Below are 26,664 nucleotides of genomic sequence, written 5' to 3' on the forward strand. Positions count from 1 at the left end.
CTGCACACACACACACCCCCGAAGGAGCAGATGCACAGCTTGGGGGTGCTTCTTGTTCCCGCATTGTCACTAGAGATCCTAGTGGCCTTGGTGGCTCAGAGCATCTTTTACCAGCTTTGGCTGATCTCTCAGCTGTAGCATTTTCTGGGTAGGGATAGCCTTGCCATGGTGTTTCATGCTTTGGTAACATCCAAGTTGGATTACTGAGGGTATATAAAGAAGAACCTCAACAATGCAATTGGTTACTGTAATGTGTTATATGTGGAACTGCCCTTTAAGAAGGTATGGAAACTTCAGCTTATGCAAAATTCAGCAGCTAGAATCCGGACTGGATCATCTTGATAAAGCCATATTCTAACAACTGGGCTAACAAGCCCAGTTCAAAGTGCTGGGTTATCATCATTTAAGCCATATTATACCTCCTCCCATACTACTATTTTTTCAGAGGAGGTCCTTCTCCAAGGACCATCAGTGGGAGAAATACACCATGTCTGTGGAGGCGCCCCAACTTTGGAATGCCTTCCCAAAGGAAATACGAATGGTGCCTACTTTTATTTTCAGCACCAAATTAAAACTTTCCTTCTGCTACTCCCTACAGATGTTAATGTTTAAAATTTCAATTTCTGTTTTCATTTTTTGTTTGATTTTTTGTGTGTTTTGTTGGTTTGCTGATTAAACAGTGTTTTCTATATTTGTATGGTTTTGATATTATATTTGTTTTTAAAAGGTGTATTGGGATCTTTTATAGGGTAGACTATTTATAAATTTTAATCATAAATAATAAATAAATAATCCCACAGAGAAAAGGCAAACTTTTATGAGACTGCTCTGTATCTGTATTTGGGAGATATCAATATCTGCAATGCGCTCTACATAGGGCTACCTGTGTGCCTAGTCCGGAAACTTCAACTAGTTCAAAATATGGCAGCCAGGCTGGTCACCGGTACACCTAGGGGTGACCACGGACAAAGTATAAAGTGTTGATTATCACCTTTAAAGCCCTACATGGTTTGGGTCCAGGCTACCTGCGGGATCGCCTTCTCCCGTACAATCTGCTCTACACACTCAGGTTCTCTGGGAAGAACTTTCTTCAGCCAGCCAAAACTAGGCTGACAGGTATTACCCAGACGACCTATTCCCCTGCTGCTCCCAGACTGTGGAATGGCCTGCCGGAGGAGACTCATCAACTTAACAGTCTTTTAGCATTTAAGAAAGCTATAAAGACTGATCACTTCCGGCAGGCCTATCCAGTGGATTTTTAGGATGCTTTTAGTATGTTTTTAGGAAGTTTTAAATATTGTGTTTTGATTAATATTTTATGTATTTTATGCTTGATGTTGTTCCCCGCCTCGATCAGGATGGAGAGGCGGGTTAGAAATATTATTATTATTATTATTATTATTATTATTATTATTATTATTGCACACTCCATCAACTTCATATTTTATATTAGTGTCGTTATGTATGTCTCATGACAGTTTGTATATTAGTTTATATTAGTGCATTTATGTATGTCACATGACGGAAATGTGCACTTTCCTCTGATTTATTTCCCACTTTATTAGTTTTATTTATTTCCCTTTTCTTTGTCCATTCCATCATGCAGCAATCCAAAATTCTAGGTACCTGAAAGTAAAAACAACTCTACTTTCATGTTGCACCAAGAGCAGAGACAGTGACGGAGCTGGAAGCAAGATATCCTATAGCTTAGCCTTTTCCATCTTGTCTGAATTAGAAAATTAGCATTTTCCCTAGTGGTGTATGTGCAAATGATTCCCTGATTGCCACTCCGTGATCCCGTCCTAAGCTGCTTCTAGTCACGTTTGTGTGAGATATCGAACAGTCTAACTCACAAATAAGTTAAATGGAATAACTGGAATTAAGCAAATTTAATCCCTTTATTTTAACTGGGATGTGAACTGCTTGTAGCCCATTGACCTGATTAGTGCAGCTCAATTCTAAACCATGTTTACCTGGAAGTAAATCCCATCAATTTCAATGAGATTTACTTTTATAAAAGTTTGTTTAGGATTAGATTAGCTGCATCTGGGTTTTATACCAACACAATAGCAAATGATATTATTTTGACAATGCCAGGCCTGCAAGCAGGTCGGGCACAAACATTTAGGAATGGGATGCACATTAATACTTTTTCTTCTGAGAGGTTCCTATGAAGACACTGGTTCCATGCATATGTGGTGGGTGCATGCGATTTGGTTAGTGGTAACCACCATACGACATGGTTATCTTAACTACCCTTGCCCAAGCTGCATCAGAATAGGGCCACTGAGAGATTTCACAATGAAGGAATCCAATCTCAGGAGTAAGGATAATCATGAAAGAAGGATTTGTTCATAGAAGTTACTTTTTAAGGACAGTTGAATCATTTAAGGTCAAGGGAGATCTCATGCTCAAATACCCATATTTAGGCTTTCAGCTCTCTCCCCAGAAGGAAGGAGCAGAAAAGGGAGTATATTAGTACTAGCTTGAGGCCTGTTCTTACTCTCTGCCTGGCAAGAATCCAGCTTGTGGAGTATTGAAAGTAGCAAGCCCTAAAGGGGTGTCAGCATGGCAAATCTTCTCTTTTTTCAGATTAGCTTTCCAGTTCTCAAAGTTCCATTTTATTATACAAATGTGAAACCTAGAGATTCAGCAAATGGCTGTAATACTTTAAGCACATGCCTATTATAAAATGCTTTCAGCCCAACATATGGCTGATTTCAATTCACTAAGAATCAGACATATTGAGCTAGTAAATTACTAGCAGGCCAATATGGATCATTACGATAGACTTTCATGAAGGAATTTCTCATACCCCCCATTGCCTGATCACATTTGACACATATCTGTTACGTGGTTTATAAAACACACATGCCTAAAATAAGGCTTAGCATAGCCGTGGCATATTGGCCTGATGCAAGAGTGGTTTTGGTTATACCAATGTTCCCAAATCCAAGCCTGTGTTAACATACCATGCAATAAAACCAGTTAACCTCTGGAAGACTGAAAATACCTTCACAACTCTTCTTATCAGGCCCAAGCTCATAACCTGGATCACAAGCACATTGATAGCTGCCTAGTGTATTCACACATCGCTGTTCACATCCACCATTGTCAGGTTTGGCACATTCATCTTCCTCTGCGATGAAATGGAAGAACAGAATTGCATTACCATAAAAACCATTCCCATCTTCTGCTCTTGACAGTAGAAAAGACACACTGAATTTCCCCATAATTCATATTGTATAAACCATATCTACAGGTTGAGATATGTTGGTGATCCAGCAACTGAGAAAAATGTGTTCATTTTTATTTTAAACTACTTAAAGCTCTGGCCCTGAAATCTAAGTTAGGATCTTTCCTTGCCCAAACACAGAGCCTGGGAGTGGAGGGAACTCCAGAGGGCATAACAGCTTCCTATGCATCATATGCAGGCACTCAGCCTGCCAGGTGGTTATGGAGAATGGGAGATCTGTGTATGCCTTCCATACCGCTGTCCAACCTTCCCTGCTCCTCCTCTTTGCTGAGGAATGCCTTGCATTCTTTGACTAGGCAGAGAGGGCAGACTGGATTCCCTCTGATGAGAAGCATGTCTGGATGACCTATTTATGGATGTCAGAGGAATATTTCCAGAGGGTGAAATTTGCCGAGATTTCAGCAGCTCACTCCTCCCCTGGACTCCGGCTTGCTTAGCTATGAGCTGGCCCGACTCCATCTGTATTCAGTTGGGGCAGCTGATGGATTTTTGTGGTTATTTTTTTAAAATCACCATTGACACAGAACGTGACTGCAGTTTGCAAAAAATCAAGCATGTTACGGTCGCAATTTGCGCAAATTAGGGACATGTTTTGTGTGAATAGTGCAAATTGCAGCGGCAATTTCCACAAATGGCAATTTTTTAAAAAAACTGAGAAAGTTCCTGGTTTTCAGGAGGAAAGCATGCAGGTCAGCTTGCAAATGCAAGCCAGGTTGGGGGGCTCCAGGGAAATCCAGCAAGCCCCCAAAGGGCTGAATTTCCCCATGCAGAAGGCTTCCCGAACCTGGTGCCCTCCAGATGTTTTGGACTTTAGTTCCCATCAGCTCCAGCCAGCATGGCTAATGGTCAGAAATTCTGGATGTTGTAGTCGAAAATATCTGAAGGGAAACAGGCTGGAGAAGGCAGCATACAGCCTGATATGGTGCTTGAGAAAACAGCACATCTTTATGTTCTATGGGGATCTTTTGGCATGCAGGTGTTGTATGCAGGCGTCATAGCTATATGCTGAAAGTTCACACCCTAAGAATTTTGTTGCAAATACGTAATAATTTATCCTGCATTAATATAAAGGCTATATGAAATACTGAGAAAAAGACTGAAAACTGAGCAGGGTCACTCAAAGGGCACTTTATCTCTAACAGAATGATTTTGTACATTATCCTGAATTCATGCTCAAACCCAGATTAACTGAATCCTCAAATCCCACATTTTTATTCTACAAGTATTAAAAGGCAACAAGATTCATCAACGGGAGAGAGAGGGGTGTGGGGAGAAGCAGAATACTATATTATCTCCACAAGCAGTATGATATAAGGCGTAATTCAGTCATACCTTATGCAACCTAGTCCTATTGAGTTCAGCAAAAGGGCTCTGAATCATTCATTTAAAATCTGTGGTAAAATTATATACCTGACAAATGTAAATTGGCTATTCTGTATACTTACAGAATAGCCAATATGAAAAAAACAGTTGTCCTGGACTAGCCTGAGAATGAGTTTTGTTTCCTTTACCAGCTTTTGCTAGTTGGGCTTGGAGAACCGGACCACACAGTGACAGGCTAGATAACAAAGTTAAAAATGTCCCTTAAGCTATGAAGATTCATCATACATAAACTTTACCCCCCAAGGCTACTGTGGTTCAATACAGCTTTTCATCAATATGTACACAAAGGGAAGAAAACAAAAATGTCAGAACCTTGCTTTGTTATTTAGAGCTGAAAAAAACCCACATTTTTTAGCTATTTACACTTGTAGAAAGACTGCGCATTTTTTAAAAATTAAATTGGATTTGATTGATTGATTACATTTATATACCGCCCCATAGCCGAAGCTCTCTGGGCCTTTTACAAAAGTTAAAAACAGTGAACATTAAAGAGTATACAAAACTTAAAACCATCAAAAACATAAACAGTATAAAAACAATGGTATCCATTTAAAAACAACAGTTCTGGGGTCCGTTAAAAAAAACCAAAACTCAGTGTTGTTAGATGCTGTTAAATGCCTGGGAAAAGAGAAAAGTCTTGACCTGGCGCCGAAAAGATAACAATGTTGGTGCCAGGCCAGCCTTGTCAGGGAGATCGTTCCATAATTGGTGTCTCTCCGATGATCTAGCAGGAGCTTCTGTCAGCGTGTCAGCGAGAATGATTTTCCCTTCCCTGCCACCTCCCGTGCCTCCACCAAATCTGTTCCAGAAGATAGGAGAACCCTTCAGAACAGCATGGGAGGTAGCACAAGAGCTGCAAGGGAATCACCTCATTCCACTCTACTGGATCAAAAAGCCTTCCATCAGTGGAGGCATACCGATTAGATACATCTCTATAACTTTATAGTTCAATAACATTTTCCAAACTGTGTAGAGATATATCCGGATATAGATGAGGGGTGTGTGGCAAGCCTCTTGGGGGGGTGTCATTTATATTTTTAATTTACTTACCAAGAGCTGCACATAATTTTCTTTTGATTTTTATTTTGGGGGGAAATGTATAGCCTGTTTTGTATCAAAAGATTGATACAAAGATTGAAAGAGTTGAGTACTATTATCAATAAAAGTTAAATAGAACTACAATAAAACAGAAGGCGAACAAGATAAAGCCAAGAACTGATCTTTAAATAATAAAACAAAACAAAGCATTAAACATTTCTCTACAGGAAGATCAATTGCACACTGAAAATGAGCATGCTTGCAGATCTGTTGCAGAGGACTGAAAAGCTAGTTTATTTATTTATTATTTAAAACATTTTTATCCTGCTCAACCAAAAAAAGGCTCCCGGACTGCCTTTTAATCAGATAGTAAAATTAGACAGTCCCTGCGCACAGGCTTACAATGTAAAAACACATGACACAAGGAAATGGTGATGGGAAGGGAAAAGGGAAAAAAATAGTTGATTTTCAGCAGGGCTGGTGAATGGCCTTGCTTTGCCTCTCATCTCCTGGGTGGTGTAGCGGGTGGGCAGTTAAATTGGTGTAGACCCTAATGTGTCCTCAGCCTCTTCCTGTCCCCCCACCCCACTCCTTCTCAAAGCTTCCAAAGATCGTTTACATTGAACTGCCATGAATACGGTTGACCATGAAACCGTTTTCTTTACTAGTTTCGGCATTCCATGTTAACAGGGTACTGCATTCAAATAACTGCAGAATCTTCTGGCTTAAGTGACCTCTATACACAGGCCGTGTTCAGAAGACAACTCAAACCATGGCTTTAACCATGGTGGCTAAGCCAGAAAGCCAGGCCGTGTTCAGAACACACCTTAAACCATGGTTTTAACCCCACAGTGAGGGGAATGAGAGAAAGATGGCAAGGAACCCCACAAACCTATGGACCACTCCTGATTTCATTGCTGTAAAGATAATGGTTGTTGAAGGAGGAGGCAGAAATAATGTCTGAACAGCTCTTAGGTCAGCAATGTTTATCTTATTTTTTCTGAATTGCCCTCTTAAGTGCAACAAGCCCCTTACTTCCCAACGGTTACCTTTAAAAAAGTTAGCAGCAAACCCTGCTTTGTTGACTGTTCCATCAGAAACAAACTTCATCCACAGGGTATTAGAGGTAGATCTTATGTCTTCGGGTTTATCATAGCCACAAAAATGGCCAATCAAAGGACTGCTTTCACTGGTTCCATCTCGGACTTCTAAATAATCATAGGCACAGTTGTCATGTCTCTCAATCTGCAAGTACAAAACAATGTTTTACCGAGACTATAGCTATGGTCTTTCCTTCTAGTAAATCTAACACAAAAAGTAACTTTTGGAGAGTTGAGTGTACTACTATGAGTTATTATATAAAAAAGTTTGCTATCTAATTATATACTCAGAAGGAATTCCAAGGACTTGTGGTATATAAGTTTCCAGTGCCAAAACATACAACATTTTGCAGAAGAACCTGTTTGACAAATGAAGTTAATTTGTAAAAGGAACTGAAGATTATGTTGGCATCAAAAAGTATAATGGTATAAGAATCAGAAGCTTGGTGTGGCCAAATCAATCTCACCCTGAACTTGACATAGATGATTAGCTAAGTCGGAAGAAGGAAAAGACATGTGGCTTGGGAATCCAGGGAATACAGCAATTAAAGAAGGAGTGCAGACATTTATTACTTTGTAAATAGTATGGTTATTTCACACTACTTCAAGTACTCTAGTAGGTTGAACAATGATCTGAGGCAACACTGGCAAATTGACAGTAAAGGTATGGAGAGGTCACAGTATAGGTCTTTGACATAGGCATGGACAATAATGAGACAGTGAACATATGATGCTGCCATATTTATTAATTAAAAGTATTTCTTGGCCGCCTTTCAGGGCAAAAGCCCTCCCAAGGCGGCTTACAGCAATAAAACCTATAAAAACAGTTAAAATGTTAAAAGCAATAAAAACATGAACACAGCAAAATGGCCATAAAAACAACAATAAAAGCCAACATTAAAACCAGAATATTGATTCAGGCCATTGGTCCATCTAGTCCCGCATTGTCTAAATTGACCGGGAGCATTTCTCCCAAGGTTTCAGGCTGATGTCTTTCCCAGCCCTGCTGCCTCAGATCTTTTAACTCAGGAGTGTCCCTCCAGTTGTTGCAGGGTGACAACTCCCATTACCCTTGGCCACTGGTCATGCTGGATGGTGCTGAAGGGACGCAACATCTGGAAGGCTGCAGGTTCCTCACCCCTGCTTAAACTGAATATGTTGGGAGCTGAATGAAAAGCAGGCTTTCCTGTAGCTCAGTGAGAAAGTCTTAGGCCATGGCTAGACAAGGGGGTTTAAGGGCAACAATCTTGTGATTTTATGATCGCAAGATTGTCGCCCTCATCTACACGTGGCGTGCAACATTGCGGCCGCCATTTTGCCTTTTTTTTTTAAAGGAGAAGGAGTGCACGAGCACTTGAATGCAAGGTAAGTTTTTTTAAAAAAAACTCCCCCCCCCCTCGATGGGCACAGAGCTCCTGAGGTTCCCGGCTCCTTGCAGTTACTCGCGAGGAGCCAGGACAACCTGCGACGCCCTGCCATACTTTCCATGGTCTCGGGATCATCCTGAAACCATGGAAAAAACAAGGGAAAAGGGTAGGGTGATATCCCGGGCCAAGGGAGGGATCATCCCTCCCTGCTTCCAGGAAGCCCTGTGCATCATGTGACGCACAGGAATGATACCAGGGCAATCACTGGGATATCACCTGGTCTAGCCATGACCATAGCTTTGGCCTCAGTTCTCAGACTAGATGATTGTCATGAAGCTGGCTGGCTATGTTCCAATCCTTTGAGATGCCCATTCTTTACAGTGCAATCCTATATATGTCTACTCAGAAGTAAGCCCCACTGAGTTCAATGGCATTTGCTCCCAGGTACAGGTATATAAATAGCAGCTTTAAACTGCCATTGTTTTTAACAGCTGCGACATGGATAACGGACCCACTGCATATAATAGAAAAATGCAAAATATTATTCCAAATCAAAATAGTCAAATGGAATGCAAATATCAAGCACCAGCTGTGATGAATATTCATAACTAGCTTTCTGAAATCCCACTCACTTGAACAGGTTAGTGTGTGTGTGTTTTACAGCTACTGATGAGGGAGGGAGAAGAAATATTTAGCTTAAAATATATTTATTAATACTCTGTTGTTAGTCTTTTTATCTTCCTTATACATTTTAACTTAAGACTGACTCATCCAGAGCGGATTCAGAACCTCCTTATTGCTTTGCTGTTGTGCTGCTTTATACCAACCTATACATGTATCTTGCAGCCTTGGGGGTATACAAGTCACGCTTCAAAAAATTCACAATAGGCAAAAACTAGAGCTATAGGGTCATTCAATGGTACGGCAGTAAATACCACCCAGAGGTACACCGCAGATGTGTCAAAACAAAGACTCACAGCTATTATAAAATTTGTAACATTTTGGCTACTGAACAAGCCAATGATAAAGCTCTGAATAATAGCAACAAGAAATTGTAGGTTTTTTTAAAAAAAAGAACAAAGAGATTTAGAAAACAAATAATAGCCCTATTATTTAATAGATTCCTACAGCAGTCTTGTGGAACAGGATTAGTCATTTGTCAAAAGAAACTATTGTCAGTTTTCAAAACATTCCAATTCAATAGCACAGATAACATAAACCCCCTTTAATCTTCTTGAAATTTATGCAATGGGGAAAAATCTCAGTGAAAGAAATATTAACTGTAGAAGCTATGTTATATAGAGACTGCTTTGTTTCTTCATTGGCTTAATGAGGATTCCCTTAAATGTCACTGTCATTTATCCACTACATGGTTTGCTCAAATCAGTTAAAAGGCTTCACCTCAAATGCCTGAAAGGTTAATCCAACATTGTAGTTCTCTGACACTGTTATTTTCCACACACATTCCTTCATTGGTCTGTAGTCATCAGGATAATTAGGAGACTGGATCTGGCCTTCATTTTTGTGTATTTCACCTCCACAAATTGCTGAAGAATACATAAAAGTGTACTTAAGAACATTCTGAACATTTATATTTTCACTCTTTGCAAAATAAGCCATCATTTGTACCTAGACAAAGTTGTACACACTACAAATGCCAAGTTATCAAAATGTTTGGCTATTTTGTCTGTTGTCACCAACAGCACTTAGAGTCTAAAACTATTTAATAGCATGAACTGCTATTAAGTCTGCAATCACACAAACAGTATGTGTAAACTGCAGGCTGGATTGCAGCCATAGGACACGACCCAGCAGCTTCAATGACTGGACCAAGACTGGCTAAAGCAGGGGCTTCCTTTTGTCTTCTATGAGAGAGAAATGCCTGGCACGCCCAGTGGGAAATATCTGTGCTTTGCATGGAACGTTCCCTTCTCATAGGGAAGGAAGCCCTTTTGCATGCAGAACTTGGTATGCTGCCATAGTTTGTATGTTTACCAGGAATTGAAAAATGTTATTTCATTATTACTGTTCAGAAAAAAGCCCAGCATTCAGGGATATGGGAACAAATGAAGTCACGAAGAGTCGGAAACGACTGAATGAATAAACAACAACAAAAGGAAAATTAAAATATCATCTGACAGCTCTTCAGGATCAGAATGTTAGAATCCTAAATTCCTGTAACTCAATAAAAAACACTGAGGTTCCTGTAGACTTACTCTCCTTCTCTCTCTCTCTCACTCTCTCTCTCTCTCACACACACACACACACTCACACACACATACAGCATTTGCTGGCAAATGTTGAAAATTATTTACTGTATTCAATGAAACTGAGCACATGCTTAAATCTTTATGTGTTCCTATGTCCTGTATCTTTTCTCCTAGAGGTGGAAGAACATTTGGGGGTGCAGGGAGGCAATTTGAGCAGGAAAACAGTTATAGGAGAAAGGGTTCAGCAGAGCACCCCCTTCCACTACCGTTTCCTTGTGCTGAAACTTATACCTGTCGCAGGAAGATACATGCAATTACATATCTTATTTAGTTTGGGCCACCATTAATCATTCATTCAATCTTGTCTAAACTTTATATAAGCTAGACTTTAAGTTAATAGTGTTCGAAAGGAGCAGAGTTGGGTCCAGTTGATTTTCAGAGTGACTCACCTTCATAAATGGCTGCAAATCCTTTTCCTACCCAGTTACTGCTGCTACGGAACTCTATCCACATTCTGCTGTCACTGGATGTGAGGACTTCTGGGAGTTTGTCTCCGCAGAACCTGCCTAAAAAACCCACATCACTGAGAAAACACATGTTGGGCCTCTTACAAGACCAAAGTGTGCAATTTCATATGAGTACTTTTAGGGAGACAGAGACAGAGCCCTGTTTTTAAGTGATGGTCAGCCCCCACCTTGTCTAAAGTAAAATGGGAGTTCATGGTGCAAGTTAAAACTCTGACTGTTATTTATTCCGTGCAACATTTCCCCAGCTGCTTCTCTCCCAGTTTGCTTCTAGTATCAGAGACCAGCTGTGGGGAAAGACAGCAGTGGACGGGTACGTGGAAGGGTTCAGCGTCCCAGTGCCCTCTAGCAATTTAAATTGCACCCCATCCCCTCCTTTACATGTGATTGGAGCAGACCCATCTTTAAGACATGGGGTGGAGTGGTTTAAGTACAGTTTGGCTTCCTGGCTTCAGGAAGGGTTTGCTTAGAGCTAGTCACTTTAATGCATGCATAGAATTATGGTCTGAATAATGTTCATATATATTTCAGATATGAACAAAAAGCTGGTGACATGTCCTCCGTGAAGCTGCATTTCCTGGTGACATGTCTTCTGTGCAGCTACATTCAGAAAACTAGAGAAACATAAGCAACCACATACATGTCCAAAAGATGCTTTGAAAATGCAATTGTCATTTGTTTCAATACCAAGACTCTTTCCCTAGTAAGACAAATCTCACTAATCCAAGTATCCTGTGTTAGAAAGTTCTAAACCAAATAAAAAACATATCTCCCAGGTTAGTCACCTTTTCTTTCCTCTTTTGATTATTTTCCTACTTCTTTTCTCTTCCTTTAGTTCCTCCTCCAGCTTCCACCCTTTTCCCACTCTTTATCTTCTTTATTTTGAGGGCTAAACTACACACTACATTAAATACATAGTGTGCAGATGATCCTAACTTTCATTTTTTTACCTTCATGTAAGTGATCAGAGCCCTGATCCAAATGAGGATATGCACGTGTGGGTTGAAGTTTAAAGCTTCCCACCCAGCAACTCCCCCCACCCTAAATCTGCTCCCCTGCTTGGGGGGACGCCCCATGGATAAGTTCAGTGTAACGATCCCCTCAATTTTTCTGCCCACAAAATAGGTGGAGAATTTTGAGAGGACATTTACACACAGCCATAATCAAAACAGAGCATTTGTAAATGCTAAGGCTATGCTCCACCCACTCTGGCCTTTTCATTTCACTTGTCTTTTTAATAAGCATCTACTTTAGGACCACTTCACCTATTAAACATTACTGGGTTCTCTATGAACTGCACATTCACTGAGAGATACATGCTTTTCTTCTATTGTATGCTCACTGCCACATATACATACCGGAGCTGGAGCCTCATGGCTCCTCACAGTATCTATTCATCATAAAAAAGGGTATGTATCTCTCTCACACAGTGCAGCAACAGAAGGAATGCATCTCTCTCATGGGGTATGCTGCAAATACCCTATTTCCAGAGGGGTAGCCATGTTAGTCTGTGGCAGCAAAACAATGACGAGCCTTGTAGCCATAGCAAAAATATTATGCCATGCGTGTTTGTGGACCATGTATGAAGTGTTCTCAAGAGTTTCAGGCATATATACTGTACACATGGTGGTAATGTTGTGTGAATTGTAAACAGTGAAGTTAGAGGGAAAGTAAATGCTGAGAGTACTGACAGTGACAATCACATTATTAACAGTGGCCGTTCACCAAACAGTCGTTGTTAGAAATAGGAACATCTTTGTACTAGGTAAGGCAGTTAACACATGTAACGTGATAAACTATCCTACAGCAGACACTCTCCAAGGGTATGCTTGACTAAAACGTTAACTCCAGATCATTTTGATTTATTTCTATGTCACAATGATTCAAAACTAATCATAATTGATACGTTCATACCAAGCAGAGGTGATTTTCTCCAGTAGCCGTCTCTTACTTCAATATAGTCATACCAGCAGAGGCTGCTCTTATAGAGGTCCATTGTAGTGAAATTTAAAACAATCTGGAGTGAAAAGGAGATTATACCATACCATTAATTTGGTTTGTAATCTAAACCAGAATAGAGATATTCCTACCTGCATGCTGACTGTAAAACAGAATGGCCAACCTTAAGAAATCTTAACATCTGAAAATTGTATGTGCATGTACTGTATGTGTGTGGGGGAGAGATCCCATCCCCCATTGTCCCTAAGTGATACAGCAACAGAGGAGGGAGCCGTTAATTTGTTGACTAATACCCCTCTGCAGTGATGAGAATCTGGAATTTTCATCTTGTTAGTCATGATGAACATAACAGATTGCCTCCATTCATTACACATATTTTTAGATCATGACACCAGAAATACTTAAATAGAACTTGGCACTTGAATGTTTCACTTTACCTCAGAATTCATATGCCATGTACTCACTTATACAACACATGTTTACTATGTCCTAATACTGTAGGTATACTGGATCATTTCAATAGACAGGCATAAACTGACCTTTTACAATGCACAAAAAAAAAAGGAGTTTGCGTAAGTAGCTAGTGTAAGAAGTTCCTCCAATCAGCACAGAGGACAATTTTATAAATATCTTGTAGGGTAAGCTTTGGTTGTATTGATGGATGACACGCGCTGGGAACTATGGGGGTGGGGGGGGTGGGGAGTGTGACCTTATTAGTTCTCCTGGATCTCTCAGCAGCAGTGTGGTTTATTTGTCTTGAACACGCCACCTTGAGAACCCATGGTGGGTTCAGGGTTGTTCAGGGTGGTTAACAAGCCACACTGCATGGCTGATGAGCAACCCTGCAGAAAATGCGCTGCATTCAGTCAACACAATAACCCACAGTTCGACAACAACTCACAGTGGGTGGGTTAGCAAGTTGTGTGAACCCAACTGTGGCGATACCCACCTTTCTGTCCCTTAGGTATGTCTGGATTTGTATGTCTAGTGAGTGCAGAATGTTTGACTGAGTGGGTGTGGCTAGTGATGCGGTGAGAGAGGGGGAGGGAGGAGTATAAATAGATTGGCCGAGGGGATTGTGAGGTTTTTTTTTTTTTTTAGTTTTGAGGTTTGGTTTTAGTCTGGGAGTTTTAGTCTGGCTTGTGCTTCGTGAGAGTGTTTGGTGTGAAGAGTGAGAAGAGATAGAATTTTAAGGGACTTGGGACTGTTGTTTTAAATATAAAAATATGCAGGTTTGATCTAAATTGAAATACTAAAGATTTGTTAAATTTCAGTAAACTTTACTTTGTGTTCTGTTACCACAAACCACGCGTCAGCTTGGATCTATTACCTGCTATATTACACAGTGTAAAATCATCTAACAATACACCTGCAGTTCAGTACCTCAGTAATAGAACCTATTTTCCAAAACCCTTTACCTTTTTCTCTCACATATAGGGGAAAGGTTGTGTTGTTTTTGCCCTTTCCTCAGGCTTTTCAAGAGGTGGTGCTTGGCTTGAGAAGGGTGTGCTAGGCAAGGCCTTCTGTGTGAGGTTGGTGCCGTCGCACCAACCCATGTGTAAAAACAGCAACAAACAACACCTTACAGCTATATCGTACTTACAACTTAGGGCTGGGCTAAACATCTCCCATTTTTGTGGGACTATTCATTTTCCACGAAACAGAGGGGGGTGGCATATATTTAGCAATGTTTATGCCACTGGGAATGATTCTATGGCATTCTTTCCTAGGAACATAGCTGCAATAGCCACTGCTTGAAATGACAGTAAGGCTTTTGTTCTTTTAAAAGGAGAAAGAAAAAGAAAACCTTGGTCACTTCATATTTAATGTAAGATGAAAATTCTTAAATTTGCCAATACCCAAAGATTATTTCAGTTTTTGGAGGGGATTTTTCACCCTAAGCCCCCCTCCCCCACCGGCTTTGCCAGAAATGTATGATACTCACTAGGCTTAATACTCATTGGCCCTGCATCAATACATCTATTTAAGTCCCATTCAATTTTGCTAGCCTTCCTCCTCAGTGAGTATGTATAGGATTGCAACATTCAGCTCCCAGCTATGTTTGAGCCAGGGATGAGCAAGAGCTATGATATTGCTGACCCCAAACCTTTAAAATTGGGCATGACTACACCTATGGCTGTCGAGGGCCGGAAAGGGGGCGATCTCGGACTTACCTACTTCCGGGATTGTCGCCCTGTGTCTACACGCGGCGTGCAATGCCTTGGGAGGAAGAGGACATTGCGCCCACCATTCTGTTTTTGTTTTTTTATCGGAAAAGAGCACACGAGCGCTCTATTGCAAAAGGTAGGGGGGTGTTTTAAAAAAGAACCCACTCCCCCACCCCACCCCTGATGGGCACAGAGCTTCTGGCCACACCTCCTGTGGTCTCAGGATCATCCCAGCACCGTGGGAAGAACCGGGATTAAAGTGTAGGGCCATATCCCGGGTAAAGGGAGGGATCTTCCCTCCCTGCTCCCGGGATCACCTGTGCGTCATGTTTTTTTTTTATTATTATTATTATTATTATTATTATTATTATTTGCATTTTTATACCGCCCAACAGCCGAAGCTCCCTGGGCGGTTCACAAAAACTAAAACCATTCAAAGTATAAAACAAACAGTATAAAAACATGATATAAAATACACATTAAAATTTGATTAAAAACATACCATACATGATTAAAACATCTTTAAAACATTCTGGGACGATCCCAGGGATATCGCCCCATCTACACATGCCCGTTGTTTACATGTTGTGAGATTTTAAAAGCAACATACTGTATATGTTTCTGAGCTTTCCAGATATGTTGTCATTCTATTAAAAATCGTAGTAATATGGTCAGAAGACTTTTTCATATGTTCAGTGAACTTGAGGATGTGGGGGGGGGGGAGAGGAATAAACCACAACAGCAGATTCTGCCCTGTCTTTCATGCATTCAGCTGGAATGCATTCCATGCATGAACGCAAATAGGGTTCTTTCCCCTTCATGCATTCAGTGTAAACATAGTGAAGGTATGAACAGGGCCAGTGTGGTGCAGTGGCTAGAGTGTTGGACTTTGAGTTGGGGGATCTGGTTTCTAGTCCCCACTCAGCCATGGAGGTTCATTGAGTAACTTTGGGCCAGTCATACTGTCAGCCCAGCCTACCTCACAGGGTTGTTGTTGTTGTGAGGATAAAATGGAAAGGATTATGTATGCCGCCTTGGGTTCCTTGTAAGAGGGTAAAAGGCAGGTAATAAATGTAATAAATAATAAATAATACTAATACTTTTGCCCAATCAGTATCAAAACCTGATTTGGATAATATATCTTGAAAGAATTCAAATAAATAACTCCTTTCAGTCTAAGAGATGCAACAAATGAGCTGGCCCTCCCATAGACAGTGAGTTATGCAGTATTTTCCTTCACTTTTGCAATATAGGCGCCAACGAGATTTACAAGGAGCCATAGAAGAGAAACCTGCTTCCAGACTTCTACAGTAACCCAAATGATGGCTGCCAGGCCCAACTGTTTAGGTGCCAGTAGCCATTGGTGCCAGTGGCCATCTGGAATTTTCCACCCTTAATCATGGCAATTGATACAATTTGTTCATGGGATATTTTGTTTCTGTTGGAACCTGAATATTTAAGGAAAGAAATGGGCTGCAATTTGTGCAGTTAAGATGAATTCAATGGGATTTTGTGCAAGATTTCTAATGACTACCAAAACCCAACAGAGAGTTAAGCATGTTCAAAGACCATTGGATTCAATAAACTGAAGCATGCTTAACACCATTGGACTGTTGCCTTCAGATATGCACTCAAAATTGATACCCTTGGAAAATGTTCGTTTAATCCTCTCACAAAGTTAAAACTGTAGAACTTCTGAGTCATACCATTTTTATTGTAAGCAGGAAATATGTAAAGATGGCTTGTTTAATCAAATTATGTGGCAAGCTTCAGTCTTTGAATGTAGAATTGGTTATTTTCAAAACTCAATTTCCAGTGGTCCTGAATCTGCAATAGTAATATTGTTCCCTTAAATCCAAGCACAATGGTATAATAGACTAAATTACTTGAACTAAAGGAATGTTCTTTCATTCCAATTTCAAACTGTTTTGTCTTTCTGAGAATACAGAAGGCAGGCAAGTTGAATGAAACAACGTTTACTACATTTCTTTCCATTGTGATATGGAAATGAGGCAAGGCAGCACATAGTAGCATGACCACTCAGAAGAGGGTGGGGGACCCTTTAAAAGGGAAATGTGGTATACTGTACACAAGATTTCACAATATACTGAAATCCTTCAGTACTGGTATGCTAGCTTTCATAGCTATGGTAACACAGGAGCTAAACATTACATTACTTGTGGACTGAAATAAACAAATTTATTTCAACTTCCGTTTTGCAACTCAGCAGACACAAAAGAACAGGAGGCAAGATAGATCAACAGTTCAAGAGGACAGGATAGCTGCAAGTCTCCAGAGCTAAACAATCAATGAACATTTGTCAGCACAATTGAGAAATTAATGGTTATGTAAGCAAATTCAGTAGTAGCAACACTGCCTCTTGCAGAATAGTGAATCACACATTTTCATGGCTGGGACAGGAAAGCTCATAATACATTATGGAAAGGAGTAATTTGATGCAATATGTGTTCAAGATTATTTTAACAAAACTGTACAACAAGTGAGAAAGTTATAAGTTAATCCAATTTCTTTATATGAAAATGGCAGCGGAAACAGCCATGCCATTTTAAAATTACTGCATATATCAAAGACAGAAACACAACCTTTGATATGTGAACTAGCAGCATTTCATATCTCTGAGGAGGACTATGGGCCTGACAATTGAAAGTGGTGTACAGGTGGTAAAAATGGTATTTGAATTAATGGGGTTTTAGTAGTATTAAGCATGTCACGCAGTCATGCTTTCAAGGTATTTTGTGCATTTTATTTTTATTTTTTCATCTTTAAAGCTAGAAACATAATTTTGGTGGAGTAATGGGGATTCCTATGATGATGATGATGATGATGATGATGATTTATTTATTTATTTATTTATTTATATAGCACCATCAATGTACATGGTGATTAGTAAGAAATTCCTTAAAATCACAACCCTATCTACAGAAAACATGTGGTATAATCTGTTTTTGAGACCGCATCAATGTGCACAAAGATCGGCATAAGCAGTATCAATATTTTATTATAATTACATTTCTATTCGGCCCTTCAAGTTTGGGTACCTGGATCCCATCCCCACTTCCATTCTCAGAACAATCTTAAGAGGTACCTTAGGCTGAAAGAGGATGACCAGATTCAGATGACACACTGTGGCACATCGTTGGTTATTTAACCCAAGATGAGTCACAGTGCCCATTTAAATATGTCAGATTAAATATGCAACCCACACTTGGCGTTTGTCCTGTCCTACAAACCTGGCAACTTACCCCCACACACACAGCTCTAACTCCCCACTGGTTTTACTGGAGAGAAAATACCAATGCCAGCTTCAGGCTGGTGTAGCCAAGGGACCAAATCTGGGGTCTCTCAGGGGTATGAAGGGGACTTTAATCCAGCAGATCCAAGACTGTGTCTGATCCATTCCCGCTTTGTGTAAGAATATCCTATTTTGGGGCCTACCACTGGCAGAAACACTGCTGGCGGTAGATCTATGTCCATGGAGCTTTCTGCAGGCGTTCCAGAGGTTGCCAAGGAAGACCTCGCCCCTCTCTGCTGGCAGATGGGTGGTAAATCATAGACTGTGCTCTAACTCCTTGGATAATATTTTACTTAACAGTCTCTTGCAATGCTTTTACACCTCCATCACATAGGGGTTAACATTGTTAGAAACAACACCCATAGTGAACAGAAGAAATAACCAGAACATGCCAATTATTATATCTCACTCCATGGTAATTAATTTGGCACAACAGGAACCAATTTTAATGGGGTTTTCAAATATGAAACCTCAGAAGAATAGAACCATGAACTCATTTTCATATGGGGTTCCAGATTCAAATGGATCTGCACTACAAACAAGAGCTGAAATCAAATGGATGTCTGTACAATCTTAAAGCCATTCAAGCGCTCACTGAAGTGGGGATTTAAATCAAAATGAAGTTGGTTGTTGTTTTTTAATAAAAAATTCCACAAGATAAGGAGAAACGTGAACACTCAACAAAATAATGTTTCCTTTGTCTGATGGAGCAAACGGCTGACCCACAGGAATTAGAGCAAAGTACCTTCTCTCCCGGCGTCACTGAAATTCTCCATATGCAGTGTGTATATGAAGGATAGCCATTTGGAAATCCTGGAGAGGAAAAGTTGCCTGTAGACTCTTGTAGTGTTTCACCACATGCTGAAAGACATTAGATGATATAGGAACTGAGGGTTACCTGATGAGTGGCAAAGTGAATGTGTTTCTTCTTTACTGTGATTCATTAGCCCCAGAGGGACAATTACAGGTAAGCAAATGATGAGTCTTTATGCAAAGAAATAACTTTAAAATAGGTTGGGCATGAACTTTTTGTTGTAGCAAAAGTATTATTTCTATGTACCTTTTCCTCACTTGAAATAAAAATTACAGCAGTTCTTAAAATGTCACTGCTGTCAATCAGACAAGAAAACTGTATGTATAATCTTATCTTGCCCCCCGCAAATAATATACAAAAAACCAGAAGTGAAGCACTTGCCGGGATGCTAGAAAATAACTAATATTTTCATTTAGCAAAGTTAGATGAGCATTTATTTATAATAGAAGAAAAATATAAATTTATTTATTTATTTATTTATTTATTACATTTTTATACCGCCCAATAGCCGAAGCTCTCTGGGCAGTTCACATGTTAAAATGTATGCATATATTTCTTATAGCAATATGGATAATAAACCAAAGGAATTATAATGACCAATGACATTTACTTTATGTTACAGCTATATGATTATTTTGTTATTCTGTTCCATGTCTTACCTGTCTATTATACTACTTGGTTTTCTCTCACTCATTTTTCTACTGCCCACTGAGTTTTAGCACTATTACATTTTTTTCCTCCCTCCATGCAGACTTTTTTCGTCTTCATTTCCCTCCCCATTGATCCAGTGGGAAGATAATTAATTATGCCAGCTCTAGGGCTGGTGTAGTTCCTGGCTTTTGTTTGGGGCATGTTGGGGGAATGAGGGAGCATGTGTCTAAGCCATGATGTAAGAATTAGTATGAAGAACCCAGAAAGCAACCCACAATTAAAAAGACTAGAATCATAGAATCATAGAACAGTAGAGTTGGAAGGGACCTATAAGACCACCGAGTCCAACTCTCTGCTCAATGCAGGAATCCACCTTAAAGTATCCCTGACAGATGGCTGTCCAGCTGCCTCTTGGATGCCTCTAGCGTAGGAGAGCCCACAACCTCCCTAGGGAATTCGTTCCATTGTCATATTGCTCTAACAGTCAGGAAGTTTTTCCTGATGTCCAGCCAGAATCTGGCTTCCTGTAACTTGAGCCCATTATTCCATGTCTTACCAAAAGTGATGGATTCCTTCCACCTGAAGCAACCATTTAACCTAACCAAAATAAACAAAACTGTTGTTCTAAACAGTTTTTTGAATGCTATCACAACGACTAGCTACCGGAGATAGCATAGACACTATATGTGACCATTTGACATTGTAATCCAGACTTCTGTTGTTTAGAACAATGCTAATTGTTTGTTCTATTTTTTACATTATGGTTTAGTCATATTTTAGAAATACCTGGGAGATTAAAAACTAAAAACCAACCATATTAAGGTGGTTTTCCTTCTTGACATGATTCAAAACATAGGAGGGAATCTTTTCCCCACTTTTCTTTTATGCAGTTATCAGTTGCATGGTATGGATCTCAGTGTCTACATAGAACAACTATTGATAAATTGATTCTATATTTATTTGACATAAATAAATATGGCATATTATTGCAGGTATCTCTAAGCTTGTTATTTTGCTTCTCAGGTTCCATGAAGGACTTCAAATATCATGTTAACTTTGTTTAAGGACCGTAATGATTGATTATCTTTATATTTTCTCCCACTGAAGAGGATCAAATTGGTCGAAATGTGTTTCAGATACTGGTATTGTGTATATGTACACCCCTGATTTGGGAAATTCGTACAACTTGTGTATGTGAAGGACATTTTGACTGCTAATTAATCATTTTAATTTTGAGTTAGATGGTAGTATTTATATTAAAATGTTGTTATATTTTTGGATTTATATAATTTTCCTTTAACCTATTCAATTTCTAAGGTTTTGTATAAAGACAATGAAGTTCTATAGTCAGCATCCAACACATAAACAACAATGGACTTAAACTCCATGTGGAGTATTAAATATATCTATCTGATTATGCAATATTACAATGCCATTTAAAATAATTTTAAAAATGCAAGATTTTTGGTGCAGTATGCTAAACAGTTAAAAGATCAAAATGACATTTGCCCATATCTACAGAGAAATCAGTACAGTCTTCGCCTAAAACCTTTCCCTTTCCCATCAAGCAGCTATCACATGACAACTAATCAAAGATAAGATATGTATTGAATAATTTATTCAGTACCAGACATTTTCAGAGTAAATACCATAGCTAATTATCAGCAGTTTATTTTTAACTCTGCAATCATTAGTAACTCCACTAAACTGCAGAGGTCGGTATCCTGGGTTTCCCCAGCGCTGACTGATGTGGAATTAAATCTGTACTGAAGATTGGCTTAAAGTTTAAAAGACTTCTCAGGGAACAAGCATACTGCTGCTAATATCATACAAACAAAACAAAAATGTAATAAAATCATAAAAAGACAACTAACAGTGTTGCCAAAACTTATCGTTATATGTTTTGGGATGTCAATTTGCTTAGCCTGAAATGCTCAGGTGAAATAAAAATTAAATATTATTTTACTCAAAATGCAAACTGCAATCCTACAGCTGGCCAAAGGCTGGTCATACAGGCCCGAAGCTCCACTCAACTGGCAGCAGACCCACATGTATGTGTAGATTTTTTTTAAAAAAAAAAACACTTAAGTTTATTATTAGTCATGTATAACTAAGCAAATTGGGGAAACCCATTGAATCTCCTTCGTCTTGGGAGAAAAAGAAGCTGCCCAACCTCAGAGCTTGTCTGACCAAACACTGGGAAGCGTCCCAACCCAAGCAAACAATAATATATGCAAATACTAGTATTACAGTCCTTGCTAGCTATTCCCCTGTCTACATTTTCTTCACCTCTTTAGCTTATAAGTCAGACCAAAATGAAAAAAGAAAAGTTTTCCTCCAGTGTTCAGTGCAAATGCTGTGATTTTTCTCCTGAGATTTCTCCAAAAATGCTCATAATATCTGAAGCAAACTGAGTGGAATTTGAATGCCATAAGATACGTCACAAGGAAATCTAACAAACCTTATATATCTTTCACACTAGCCATGTTCTAAAGGAACGACAGGCTTTTTTGAAAAGTCTGATCTGGCTCTGGCTTTGCTGGCCCTGGTTGTTAACACAGGGAAGGCACCTCCAAATGAAATGTATGCAGCAATATACATACTTGATACAGATCCCATGATTTCAGCTCAACTGGGTCTTGTACGTGTTGTCCAAAATCATCCCAAATTGCAAATGCAGAGATGAACCACCCTGGCAGCCACAGCTTTGCTTTGTGTTTTTTGCTCCAGCAGATCTCAGTACCAAAGACCCAAGTCAAATCTCATTATAAAGTGAAGCTTGTCCATTCAACAGTACTAGCACAGTAGTAATATCAAACAAAGTCCCTGCCTTACCTTTCCCACACCCACTCCTACCATGCACACATTTTCAGGGCATCATGGCCACTGTTTTCAAGTCATAATTCTGAAATCACTAACAACTTCATATTGAAATAACATATTAATAGCCTTTTTAAAGCTGAATTGGTTTAATGGCACTCTTTCATTGCACTGCCTAAAAGCATTGCCTTGTCGTGTAGCATATCTTATGCCTAGCTAGTGCAGTATCTAAAACATAACTTCCTTATACAAGAAGTCCATCATGCCATCTATCATATGAATTAGATGCTATCCCTGACAAATCTCAAGTTCTGCTTTTTGACTGGGCAATAATTTAGGCAGTGGTAGTTGAAAAGCACATTTCATTGCAGTGGTTTGTAATGTAATTAGCGAAGATTCTAATCCAAGAGAATTCAGACGATTTCTGTTCATAACTACTGCCAACGATGACAATATACACATTCTTTGTGAGTAGGTTTATAAATTGGCTTGCTATTAACAAACTTTATATGTTTCAGCCCATTAATAGTAGGCTTCATTGTTTCAAAAGAAACAAGAATGCCATAAAAAACTAATTACTGCCTCTAATACAATACACACCCTAACTGGTGCCCCTTCAAGAGCTGTGAGAAGTTCCAGCAACACCACATTAGAAATACTTTGCATTGTAGAGGCAAGGGGTGTTTGCAGAAAAAGGAAATTATATATCGACACGCGTTAACTCACATACTTAGGAGGACAGGAGAAATTAAGATGATGCTGCAGTTACAGGGGTTACAGGGAGCAGCTGAACTGCAAGAGACAGGCATCGGCTAAAGGAGCAAAACTTCAGGCCAAAAGACCACGGTTCTGCACTAGAAGTTCTGATCAAATGTACTTCCTGCATACACAGTTTCTGTACTCATTTCATTATTTCTAAAACAAAACGCTATCCAGGGCAATTGTTTTATAGGGCAGCTGGATTCCACTGTTAAGTATGTTAAACAAAGCCATCATCTATCTAAACATAGCTCTGGGTTAAAAGTACTGATAGAATGAGTCATGTTTTTCCCCACCTCCAACAAATGCATGCCTCCAGTAGGCAGGCACAGAACTGCCATAAGAGACAGTAAGTTCAGTTATAGACCATTCATACTTAAACGCCTAGTTATCGAACTTAAGAATTTTTATGATCTTCGATTTAACTTGTGTGTCACCTGCCTGAATGGAAATAATTTTAAAAGCAGCTAATTCAAACTTATCAGTTTGTACTCATGAACTCTGTAGTAAGACATGCTTCTTGGTGTGTATATTTTATGATGCAGTACCTGGACATCTATACAGCTTTCTTGCTTGTGCAATATCTCCTTTACTTAATCGTGTGCGCTGACCAATAGCTGGTCGGATCCCATTATCATCACGGGAAGGAAGTATGGTATCCAGAAACATGCCCCTAAGAAAATAAAGAAACCAAGAAAATCCAATCAATTTTCGTATCAAACTAGCCTTGAATTTACAAAATAAAACTTTTGTTTATGTATATTACAATCTACTTGGCCAAATTAAGATCTAAAACAAAGAGCAGCCACTGTAATGGAAAACTCAACAAGCAGACTAATATACTCATTTAGTGGTGTGTTTGAATAGTTGGTTTGTTGTTGACAACCATGTAACAATAGCTGAAGAAACTGTTCTACTCAAGTCCCTGTTCTTTTGCAAACTGTCAACTACTCAGCACAAAATCTGACATTGTACAGATAATTTTAAATATACTTGAATATCAAGAACAAAATAACCTACAATAAAACTGTTAATTCTAATTATTCCAATGTTTCTGCCTTTGAGGAACTTCAGTACATTTTTGTGCCCAATCATTTCCCCAACTGTCTTCATGGGTTTTTTTTACTTTGTTTTGATCAGCAACTAGCATACTTTATCCTAAATATGTCTTTGTCAGTGCAAAGAGTCTTAGAATTGAGCTATGGCAGAAAACTCTTACTTTGGTCAACCAACAGAGGCTATCTCTTGAATTGTGGTGATTTTTTTATTGTGACATATTAATACAAAAAGAACAAAATGGAACAAAACCTCAACATGTAAGATAACCTTCAAGGGAGTCAGAAGGAAAAGGAAGCTTGTCTCTGTACATTCAAATGCAAAATGATCATATACAAAATATTAACATGTAATAACAAATCCAGATATATATTTTTAACTTTGTCATTAAATACTGAGTGCTTCCTGGAGGTTTTATTTCCATACTGTAATCTAAAAATGATCAAATTACTGTCATTTATAATTGAGTGGGTATATTACCTCCATGAGTTACTGAATTTCTAATATAAATGTCTGGAAACATTCCATATTGTTTCTATTATTGGCAGAATACTTTACAGTAGCCGGGAATAACCTTTATTAAGGAAGGTTTCTGGCAGACCTCTACTGCCAGCATTCTACGGCCTTAGCTAGACCTAAGGTTTATCCCGGGATCGTCCCGGGGTCATCCCTGTTCATGTAAATGACACAGCAGGCCGGGACGGTCCCGGGATAAACCTTAGGTCTAGCTAAAGCCTAAGAAGCCTTTATGTAAACTTTGCTCCTGCCATAGTCAAAATACGACTTGCCCCTTTGAAGGCAATGGCTATATTCTAGCAGCATTAGTACAGCAAGTTCCCAAGTCTCTTCTATGAGCAGGAGAATTTTAAATGCTACAGAGAAGTTCTTGAGGGAAATGACGAACAAAACTGCTCCTGGTTTAAGCATGGTAAAATTAATCATGGGTGGAAATGTTTCTGAAATAATCAGATGATTATAATCAGATGATTAACAGTCCAGAAACTTCAACTGGTACAAAACAGGGCAGCACGGTTACTAACACGGTTACTAACAGGGACTAGCCGACGAGACCACATCATGCTAGTCCTTTTCCAGCTTCATTGGCTGCCAGTCCAGGTCCGGGCCCGATTCAAAGTGCTGGTATTAACATTTAAAGCCCTAAACAGCTTGGGGCCAGGCTATCTGAGGGAACGCCTCCTCCCATATGTACCTGCCCGGACCCTAAGGTCATCCTCAGGGGGCCTTCTCCGCGAGCCCCTGCCAAAGGAAGTGAGGCAGGTGGCTACCAGGAGGAGGGCCTTCTCTGCTATGGCACCCCAGCTGTGGAATGAGCTCCCTAAGGAGGTTTGCTTGGCACCTACATTATATGCCTTTAGATGCCAGGTGAAGACCTTTTTATTCTCCCAGCATTTTAACAGTCTATACATAAATTTTAACTGGTGTTTTAAATTTGTAATTTTGCATTGCTGCTATTTTTATCTGGTTTAGCTTTTATATTGTATTTTATATTATGGTTTTATACTGTTGTTTTATACTTTGAATGTTTTTAATTTTTGTGAACCACCCAGAGAGCTCCGGCTATTGGGCGGTATAGAAATGTAATAAATAAATAAATAAAGATGAATCAACAAGAAGCATTTTGACAGTTATTGGCTCTTCATTAAGGAGCTATAACATCATAAAGCTCTTCCATCAACTGCCTGCATCAAAACTACATCCATAGAATATTCACATTGAAGAATAGAATTATAAGTCAAAAGGTATAACCTGAGACTCCAACCTTGAGAAGGTGTTCCTGGCATAGTGCATAATGCTATCAAAATCATAGGGCTCCCCCAGAGAATTCACTTCTCCAGGCTCCATCTTCAAAAAGTTGTATTCCTGACCTGTAATTCATAAATAATATCTCATGAAAGCCTTTTCTAAACAGAGAGAGAAAGAAAAACAAACAAAAGAAAGCAAATGTCCCAGCATTTCTATTTGTATACAAGCTAAATCTGATCAAATAGTTTAATCTGAGGAAGATATAAGAAATTGGTCTGCCGACATTCCTTACTGTCCTGACAAAGTGTGCTGCATGACATCCTGGCACCACATAGGAGCTACCCCTGAGTACCAGAGGGTGGGCCAGTTCCCATTGATGGGGCATGGGGAAAAGAGCCTGGGACAAGAGTACTGGATTCTATGCTCCACTGCCTATGTACAGCAGAGCAAGGAATTGATCTCATGTTTGTTTGGCTGCAGTA

General features: G+C 39.4%; 1 protein-coding gene across 1 annotated transcript in view; it reads right to left on the minus strand.

Moving 5' to 3' along the window:
• Positions 1-26,664, minus strand: part of TLL1 (tolloid like 1) — a 137,069-nt gene that overhangs the window by 23,564 nt on the left and 86,841 nt on the right. Inside the window, exons 7-14 of the mRNA XM_063135415.1 lie at positions 26,199-26,304; positions 23,911-24,035; positions 19,064-19,179; positions 12,793-12,895; positions 10,804-10,920; positions 9,546-9,691; positions 6,727-6,922; positions 3,014-3,139 (exon numbers count right to left, since the gene is read on the minus strand). Coding sequence (XP_062991485.1) covers positions 3,014-3,139; positions 6,727-6,922; positions 9,546-9,691; positions 10,804-10,920; positions 12,793-12,895; positions 19,064-19,179; positions 23,911-24,035; positions 26,199-26,304 — 1,035 coding nt within the window. The remainder of the gene's footprint in view (positions 1-3,013; positions 3,140-6,726; positions 6,923-9,545; positions 9,692-10,803; positions 10,921-12,792; positions 12,896-19,063; positions 19,180-23,910; positions 24,036-26,198; positions 26,305-26,664) is intronic.

The sequence above is a fragment of the Elgaria multicarinata genome, chromosome 10 (assembly GCF_023053635.1).
Source record: "Elgaria multicarinata webbii isolate HBS135686 ecotype San Diego chromosome 10, rElgMul1.1.pri, whole genome shotgun sequence".
NCBI classification, from domain to species: Eukaryota; Metazoa; Chordata; class Lepidosauria; order Squamata; family Anguidae; genus Elgaria; species Elgaria multicarinata.